The sequence below is a fragment of the Athene cunicularia genome (genome assembly GCF_003259725.1).
Source record: "Athene cunicularia isolate RWA chromosome 14 unlocalized genomic scaffold, athCun1 chr14_part1, whole genome shotgun sequence".
NCBI classification, from domain to species: Eukaryota; Metazoa; Chordata; class Aves; order Strigiformes; family Strigidae; genus Athene; species Athene cunicularia.
In genome coordinates this window covers 13,030,740-13,040,301 of record NW_020799118.1, presented here as the reverse complement: position 1 = coordinate 13,040,301, position 9,562 = coordinate 13,030,740, and the positions used below count along the sequence as shown (strand labels likewise).

Genomic DNA, 9,562 nt, shown 5'->3' with positions numbered 1-9,562 from the left:
GCGGTAGTGTGTCCCCGCCGCCGCGCCGTCCGTCCCCATGGTAACGGGGCAGGCCGCGCCCGGCGCCATGGCGGCCGCCGGCAGCCCCAGCGTCTTCCTGCTGGCGGTCAACGGGCAGATCGAGAGCGGGCAGGTGAGCGGGAAGGGGGGAGCCGCTAACGCGGCCTTGCTTCGGTCGCCGGTGCCCTAAGGCGGCCCCGTCTCCGCCCGGAGGCCTGTAGGGCGGGCTGGGCCGCAGCCCCGACGCGAGCAAGGCAGGCTGCCCTCAGCCCCAGGCATTCCCCCCAACACGGCCTCTCTCCCTCACAGTTCCCCGGGTTCGACGATCTGTACTGCAAGTTCTGCTTCGTCTACGGCCAGGACTGGGTTCCCACCGCGGTAAGGCCCCACCGTGTGCCCCTCAAACCCAGCCTGCCAGCCGCGTGTGCTGGGCTCAGCGCAGGCCCCCGGCTCAGGCCACGTTCGCCCCACAGGGCCTGGAGGAGGGCATCTCCCAGATCACCTCCAAGAGCGACGTCTCGCCCACCACACTCGTCTGGAACTTCCCCATTGACATTACCTTCAAGAGCACCAACCCATCCGGCTGTGAGTGCTGGGGCGGGGGGATGCAGCTGGCGGGGCAGGCACCCCGCTCACACGCTTCGTTTGCAGGGCCGCAGATTGTCGTCAGCGTCTACGGACCTGACTTCTTTGGAAACGATGTGGTCAGAGGTTATGGAGCTGTTCACGTTCCCTTCACACCCGGAAGGTGAGGTGACAACCTGTCTTTCAGGACTGAAACAGAGATTTTTTTCCAGTTACCATGTTGTTTCAGAAACAAAAATGTTCCCATATCTCCATTTCATGTCTTGTCTGTTTGGTACAAAGAGCACAGATCTTTCTAGCAGCAGCCCCTGGTTATCAGATAATTTTTAGTAACCCTGTAGACAACTGTAAAGTCAAAACTGGTATGTAGGAAGCCCAGATATGCAGCATAGTATGTTACTGCTCCCCCATCACTCTCAGCACGTTAAGCTTTCATTCCTACCACTGGAAATGGGGAAAGATGCAATCTTCTTATGCAAACAAACCCTTTCTTTGTGGAAGGAAAAGTTTTATACTTTGAGCTGTTCAGTCATCTGATGTGTCTGAAATTCTGGTACCTTTATAAATATAACTCTCACCAGCAATGTTTTGTTAATTTCTTAAGTTCTGTGCATCTCATGTTTGTTTTAGGCATACAAGAACCATTGCTATGTTTGTTCCAGAGTCTACATCTAGGCTGCAGAAGTTTACAAGGTAATAATTAAAGACTTTTTTTTTAAGTCTATCTTGCTCTTAGTCACAGAGGTATATCCAGCCACTCACTGGTGCATACATGTTAATACTTTGTATCATCAGCAGATGGCTTTGTAGGTAAAATCATGTTTGTAGGTGTCTAGGTCTTTTGAAGAGCTTTCTTAAAACAGTTAACTACCTGCCTGAAGTAATGCTAACCTGGCTTTTTTTCATCCTCACATTTGAACACTGTTGGTTTGAAAAAAAACTCATTTCAGCAGAGCAGGCTGATACATGAGTTCCTGTAGAGTGGCAGCTCCACGTTCCACAGGTTGATTCGTGTCTGTGATGTGACTTGCAGAGGTGCTACTTAGACTCATTTTCCTGAGCATTTTAATTGTCACTGGACTCTAAAGAGGTAGGCTGCAGTCAGTCCATCCCTAAATCTTACTGCAGCTCAGGGCTTGTCTTGAAGGATAGCCACATTAAGAGCAACCTGGAAAGCAAAGGCAGAACATGGAAAATGAAGTCTCAGTTCTACTTTTTATTCCATCTGGAATGCCTTTGCTATAATAAACTTTGTTACATACACACCTGTTCTGAAGTAGCAGTCTATACACAGCAACTGAGGGTATTAAGGTTTTTTCCTTCCATTTTATTAAGTACAGTCTGAATTGGTTTATGGTTGTGGATTGCCTGTACCAACGGAGCCACCCTTGCACAGAGCCAGCCTTGTGGCACTTGAGCACTTTGGGTCAGACTCAGCATGGGAATGTCTATGCCCAACAGTCAGGATTCAACTGATTTACTTTTCTTCTCTTTTTGATACCCTTTTTGTAGAATCTACACTCTAATTGGTACACTTTTGTATTCTGTGCACCTATGATGTATTCAAAGTATCCCACCCTCTCTGTCACTCCAGGTAATCAAGAGTTGAACCAGTTTCAAAAAGATCTTTGCCACAGAAAGATTCTGTCTAGGCCAGAGATAACTTGTATTTATCATAATGTGTATGAAATTGGTTTCATTTTTTTCCTCAGAGAGACAAAACTTATCTTTGATCAAAGTACACCAGCAATAAAGTGAATCAGTCTTCAAAACTCTCTACTGCAAACAGAAGCTGGGAGCCTCATTAAACCCCACCTTTGTTTTTTTAGCATGCATATAATGAACTCTATCAAATCTAAACACTAGTGAATATATACAGTTAATGATTTTCTATTTTCTTCTCTGAGCTGGTTCACAGGGAGACGTCCGGAATTTACTGACCCCAGAGTGGTGGCACAGGGAGAGGGAAGAGAAGGTAAGTCCCTCAAGCTCCTGACAGCAACCCTTGCACAACAGCAGGCCCCAGCTCAGCCATCCACCTTCCGCTGATAAAAGAGACTTGTCCTGCTGAGTCCAACCTGGATACGTGAGGAGTTCAACAACTACTCAAAAACCTCTCTTAACCACTTCTATTGACATCTGCTTTCTTCTAGTAACAAGGGTGCGATCTCAAGGCTTTGTGACCATTTCCTTCAACGTAGTGACCAAAGATATGAAGAAGCTGGGCTACGACGTGAGCCCAGGCGACATGCAGAACCCTTCTCTGGTGCCTGTTATGGAAGGGATTCATAAGTATTGAACTCAGGCATAAGATGTTCAATGGCTCACCGAGATGTTAAGTACTTCAGGGCTTTTTGTGGCAAAGAGAAATGAGTATCTGACTAAACTGAGAAAATTTCACTTTATTCCAAAAGAAACACAAGCCCAGGAGGCTTTGGAATAATTAGCTAAGTATAATCCTTTCAGTAAGCAGGTTGAAGGATTATGTAAATTAATGTCATGAGATAACATTTAGCATTTTTATGAGTAATATTAGACTGTCTCAAAGTAAGACCTGTAACAAAATATTTTTTATAACAGCCTTTTGTAGACTCTTTATATACTTAAAAAATAGGAAAGTTCATACTTGTAGCTGGTTTTGTGTGTTTAAAACATCATTGCAAACCCAGTTCTTACATATATTATATAATTATAAAAGAAATATTATAATTATATAATGGTTTTTGTGGTAGAAATGGGAAACTGAAATTATTACACCTTCCAAAAAGGAGGGAATATGGAACTGTCCCAGTGAAATGCACACATACTTCTCTGTGCCACGCACTTCCCTCTGCAAAAGCAACAGCAGTTTTCTTTATAATCCCACATAGTCCTTTAGAGTGTGTGCAGCTAGTTCAAATAGCTGCAGAAACAAACCTTTCCATGTTTTCCAGTGAAGCAACCTTTACATTTAGAACAACATGATGACTCTTCCATTTCCAGATTTTATTCCTGCATTAAACTTCAGGAAGGAGGGGAAAAAAAAGAGCAGTTTATTTTAGAGGAGTGAGTTAGAGAAACTGTGGTGTTAAACATACCCTTGTTGCCTGGTTTTAACTTCTGGGAGAACAAATTGCATTTTAAGTGCAGATATTGACTAAAAATTAAACTTTAGAGAAGGCTCTGCAGAGAAGGCGGGGTGTAAGCCAGCTGTGTGTGCTGTCACGAGCCGCGTTCAGCTCCAGGTCGGGTGCCAGAGGCACTGTGCTGCATCCTTCCAGCCAGGACCTTGCACAGATAACACACCGTGGCTTTCCTTAGCTGGTTTTATCACCAAAAGGCAGTAAAAAAAGCAACACGGGGATGTTCAGGTTTGCTACACTCAGGTTTTCTTTCCCCTTGCATCACCTCTGAGCCGGACGCAAACGATGGTGGTTGGGGGTGACGGGAGCTCCAGAGCTGCTCGCAGATGGTCGCCCTCGGCCTGAAGAGCTTCTCCCTCTGTGTCCTGCTGTGGCCTCTCAGTGAATCGCCCTCAGAGCAACTGGGAGTGCTCTTCTTTGAGGCTGAATAAACCCCATTGTCTAAATACATTTGTTTGTCTTCCTAGTGCTAGGGCTTTTATGTGTTTGTGCCAGAATGGATGTTTCTAAGTCCTCAGTCATCCAAGATCTACTCTTCTTCCAGGTACAAAAGAGAAAGAAGCCCATGCTACACTAAAATGTCTAATTGCTTTGTCATTTTCATATTTAAATTTGGGCATGTCATCTCTTGTGTTTGACTGCAACTAGAGGGGGATGGCTGTGAGAATGACTTAACACGATACCACCCTGGAAGCGAACTATCAGAACCTTGAAACTGTAGAAATACAAGTGGTAACACACAGTGTTGAACTGCAGAGCCTCCAGGACAGGCATCAAACAAAGCAGCCAGTTAGAGATAGTTATTATTTCATGCTGAGCAGTGTGAATGAATAAATATAATTTCTGAAAAGATAATGTGATCACTGTAATTTCACTGTGCACATTAGCAGCTTTTCTACTATTTATACTTTTCCAAACATGGTTACAGATGATTTTTCATCTCTATTTTTTTCCTATCTTGTTTTTGTTGATTCTACGCTTCCAGTAAGCAATTCCACCAGTTGTTTTGGCAACTGTTGTAATCTCTCAACTGAGTCATGTTGGAATCCAAATTAGTAAGTATTTCCTGTTGGCTCAGAGGACACGCAAGGAATTTTGTTTCCTTTTCAAAAGTATTTGGGAAGCAGTTATCTACAGTAGCAGGATAAAAATCTGTGTTTGAAATACTTGAAAGACAAACATTAAACCTACTACCGCTTAAATATCTTTTTTCCCTTGAGCTCGGTTACCTGCCCCCATTCCAATTAGAGCAAAACTGCACAACAGAGTTTCTCGTCATGAGAAACCTGTTAAACCCAGACAGAGCCCAAACTTTGTGCCCACAGGGGTGCAGTGAATTTACTCACACACAGCTTTGCAGCATGGTTCTACAACTGATCTCCTGAATTGCTTGTTTCACACAAGTAGTTGGACGCTTACCACGCCGAGACCCATCAACACCAACTGGTGCGTTTGCACAGCTTCACTGTTCACAGCTGAGCTGCAGAGACCCTCAGAAGATAGGTTAAAACAGTGAAAAAGCAAGGGTTTTTTTAAAAAAACAAAACAAAACAACCTCAAACCCCATAAAACAGTATTTAAGATATGTGGCTCTGTCAGCAGATCCCATGCTGCTACCTGTATTATTAGGGCTTTCTGGCTACTGTGTCTGGATTTGGTGAGGTTTGGGGGCTTTTCTGACTCCTCATTGTCTCAAGCATGTTTGTTAAGAGCCTCATATACCTTCTTCAAGGCCTTAAAACTGTTTAGCTTACCAGCGCTTTGCTGCGGGAGCTTTTGCCCCTTCCCCAAGGGCACGTGTGGGGTGATGTTTTCAGTAAGCGCTTCCCGAGTTCAATGCTGCTCCTTTGTTCCAGGAGGCATCTGTTGATACCTCGTGTAAACACACTCCTCCCAGGGACAGGCTCGCTGCTGCCTTTATAATTTTCTGGAAAACTGCCTTTGGTGCTCAGGCGTGGCAGAGATTTTGCAGCTGTTTCACCCTGGAGAGAACGTCTGCTCTGACAACGGGAGTAAAGACAGACACAATGCTGTGCTGCGAGAGCGGGTGACACGAATAAGGAAGGGATTTATGACCCGTAAGTGGTCGCTGCAGTTAAAGGTTAAAAGAACCCACACTGTAAGAACAGTCAAAACCCAGAAAAACTCAGCCTTACTGTAGTGGAGTCTCAAAGTAATTTCCTTTTGCCCACTCTCCAGGCAGCTGTAACCACCCTGCTCATTTCCTAGTTAATCATTCTCCCTTTTATTCAAAACTGAAGTTCCAAACCCCTGGTAGCAGTGTGAGGCTGTCAGCTGGTGCTGTACCTCCCGTTTTGTTACGCTTAAGTCTCTCCCAGACAGTGAAATTGGCCATTAACCTCCTAACTCAAGACAGGCAGGGGAAAAAAAAAAAATCTTTATTCAGAACATGTGTCCTGACACAGGATGAGGCTTCAAGGCCATCAAAGCAGACGGGCACGAGGAGAATGGAGCCTGCAATAGTTGGGGACTTTTTTGCAGAAATCCTCCTCTGCTCTCCTGCTCGGGGGGGGCTCTGGGCAGAGCTGCCCAGCAGGACCCCACCTGCTTCACAGGACAGTTTTCCTGCCCTCACTGGGAGGGAGACAGCCAAGGACATGGACTGAACAACACCTTAGGAATCAAACCCTCCAGAAAAAGGAAAATTGGTTGGATAGTCCTCCGGACCTGTATTTGCAGCCCTTTCTACCAAAGCTAGAAATAGCAACATCAGCTCCTGCCCTCTCGTGGCAGTATTCAACCTTTAGGCAGATGTTGGAGGTTGCTAATGACAATCAATTAACAAGGTTGCATGAAGGACACCTGAGTGTTATCCTGTTCCTCCATGAAAATTGCTCAATGGAATGGTACCAGCTGTCCTGCCACTGCCCCTTGTCCTGAGAGCACGGGGCAAATACCTCCCAGGGCCACAAGCCACCCGAGGCAAACATCTCCCAGGGCCACAAGCCACCCCAGCTGCCTTGTGGAGAGCGGGACTGAGCTGGAAATCTGTGCATCAGCAAGGGCTCGAGAAACTGCCTTTGTCCCAAGGCTAGCAAGGGTGATTTACAACAGCAGTATTGCAGCAGCTAGAAGTTATTTCCATGTGAAAATGAGCGTCTCGAAGATGGATTAAAGCTGACAGCAACTGCTCCCCAGCAGCAGTGTTGGTTTAAGAGCAGGAGCCTCCCGTGAAATACTCCAAATGGTGAAAATTAAAAAAAAATATAAGCAGCAAAGCCACAGAAGTACAGAAGAGGCAGATTTGAAGAAAATTGGAGCTTCAGCTCCAGCTCTACCTGGGCTCATCACAGCATCAGCAGTGACAGAGCTGGGCTTGCACCCACAACTGCAACACGAGGCAGCTGTCTGCCACTGGCCAGGCACCCCCAGCTCCCCAACATCCGGGGGACATCAGGCCCCACCAGCAAGAACCACCTTCCTCTGGGCCTTCTCCCTTTAATCCAGCAGTGCCAGTGGATGGCACCGAGCAGCAGCCGATGAGCAGGTGTCTGCAGCCCCTGCAGGACATCCCCAGGGTGTCCCTCAAACACGCTCCAGGAACCAAAACCCCCCCTGATAGCACTAGGAATCCCCCCTTTTGCACCCACCACCCAGCCCAGCTGGAGACTCGAGGTCCAGGCACACAAGCCTCTGCCAGCGGCACATCTGGAGCTGCCACCAACAGCCATTTTGAACATCTTCCAGGCCCTACAACCCCCCGAACAGGAACACAGCAAAGAGCTGAGCAAAGGCTGCCCGGCCCGCATCCCCACAAGGGATGTTCAGCCCCTTTGCTCCACTTGCCATCCATCCACGGGGTGCGTGCTGCAGAGGGGATCCCAAAGGTTTTTTTCTACCAGCTGGGGGGGGTCCTCTAGGAGACAAACGTGGGTAAGCTCAAACCCCAAGTGCTGAGGCACTCAGGGGTGTTTGAAAATCCAGAAACAACCTCCACCTTTGGAGCACAGGAAGGAAAAAAGCCACAAATCTACAGCTCCCACCAGCCTGCAGAGAGAACCCAGCACCCTCCACTGCAGCATAAGAGGGCTCAGCTTGAGACAACACATCTCCAGGGCCTGGCCATCTTCAGGGCACAAATCCTGTTAGAAACCATCTTTTGGCCACCAGAACCAGGGCTGAGCCCCGGGGAGGGAAGCTGCAGAGAAGCAAGGGTGCAACGCAACCTGCTTTCACGGCAGGGTGCAAGTGATTCAGTCTCTCGTCCTTCAGAGGGAAGATCAGCAGAAGCATCTAACTGCTGTAGGTTTCTATTTTTATACCTCTATTCAGGCCAAGATATTTAAGTACCCAAATTCACCTCGGAGAATATAACTACATTTAGTGCCAGACTTGCTAATGAAGATGTTAAAAAAGCAAAAACACCCCACCACCATCACCCAACACAACCCCAGCCAGCCCACGGTCTCCTAGGCCATCTGTGCTGTTACACCAAGGCAGAACCATCTCCCTTCAGCTTGGTTAAACCACCAAATTTCATTCCCCAGCCAAAAAGCCCTTCAAGAAGAACACAGACCCCACTGCCGCACTGTCACAGGTTCCATGTTCCCACCCTGGTGGGGCACAAGCAAAGTGTCTATTTTCTGTCTTAAAAAACTACCAGCGGTGGTTCAGCCACAGCACTGTGGGCAACCCCCACGTGACAGCACGGCTGGTGGGACAAGTCCACGCTGGGTCAGCATCTCATGGAGGCCGCTCAGCCCTCACCTCCACCTGCTCCAACAGCCCGGTGCGAAGTTCTCCGCCGGCCCCCGCCTAACCCAGCTCTGCGGCACGTGCCACAGGCCGTCACAGGCCCGGGAGAGCCACTGGTTTCACAAAGATGTCGTGAGGCAGCTGTGTCGGTGACTACGAAAGGCAATTTCTTTGCTCCAGGAAGATCTTGGCTGCCAGCAAGAGGACCCTGGGCTGGATCGAGCTCTGACCTGACCTACAGCAGCTCCAGCATGGAGTGTTTAAACAGGACTTAAGCCCATGATACTGAACCTGCTTGTGAGGCTCTCCTAGGGTGTATTTAAGTGCTCGAACTGCAAAGCTGGCAGCAGGGGTGCTTGGGTGAGACTGCACATCAGGCAGCAGCAGGCAGGGAGCTGAGAAGACTAACTCCACCTTTACCACAGCTTTATCCTAGCTATTTGAAATGTCATTGATTTTCCTTCACCTGAGAAAGGGAACACATTTGCTCAATGAGCACTGAGAAGCTATCAGGCTGCTTGCGGAACCACGGGCTGAACAGCCACAGATGATTGTCAGATACCTGCTCCCTCCACCCCCATCACCTGATCCGTGTCAAGAGGCACGCACTGCCTTCATGCCTCTGCACGTGGCTGTCATGAGTCTCTCTGCTCTGCACACAGCAGCTGCTTGGTGGCCGTGAAGATGTTCAGGTGCTTTAAAAATATTTCATGCTTCAACAGCACTTTCAACCAGTGTTTTGATGCACATCACAGCTAATTCTGACGGTCACCAGTTTACTTATGAGTAAAGTTTGCGCCACCTCCCTGCCCCACCCCATGTTAAACAGCCACCGGGGAAAGGGTAGATTTTTCTTCCAATTTCTTCAGAGTTATTTAACAAGTATCTGAGGGTCCCACCACTTGATCCAGGTTTGGTACGGCTCTGGGCTCCCCCAGCAAAGCCAGAGGACACGCTATCTCCCCCCAAGGTATCTCCCCTGTTCATAATTCACTACTTCAACCTCTGCAAACCGCTGTGTTGTGTGACACTGGTAGGATGCCAATCCCCTATTGATCACCAGACTGCTAATTAACTGCCCTAATGGGTAATTGGCAGGGAAGTCTGAAGCACCAAAGGGAACTTCCACTCAGTGAAAC

General features: G+C 47.8%; 1 protein-coding gene across 1 annotated transcript in view; it reads left to right on the top strand.

The window, feature by feature from the left end:
* Window positions 1-3,600, top strand: part of B9D1 (B9 domain containing 1) — a 4,093-nt gene extending 493 nt beyond the window's left edge. Inside the window, exons 2-8 of the mRNA XM_026859194.1 lie at window positions 8-133; window positions 310-378; window positions 474-585; window positions 652-748; window positions 1,216-1,278; window positions 2,493-2,560; window positions 2,739-3,600. Coding sequence (XP_026714995.1) covers window positions 8-133; window positions 310-378; window positions 474-585; window positions 652-748; window positions 1,216-1,278; window positions 2,493-2,560; window positions 2,739-2,884 — 681 coding nt within the window. The 3' untranslated portion in view covers window positions 2,885-3,600. The remainder of the gene's footprint in view (window positions 1-7; window positions 134-309; window positions 379-473; window positions 586-651; window positions 749-1,215; window positions 1,279-2,492; window positions 2,561-2,738) is intronic.
* The last annotated feature ends 5,962 nt before the right edge of the window (window positions 3,601-9,562 follow it).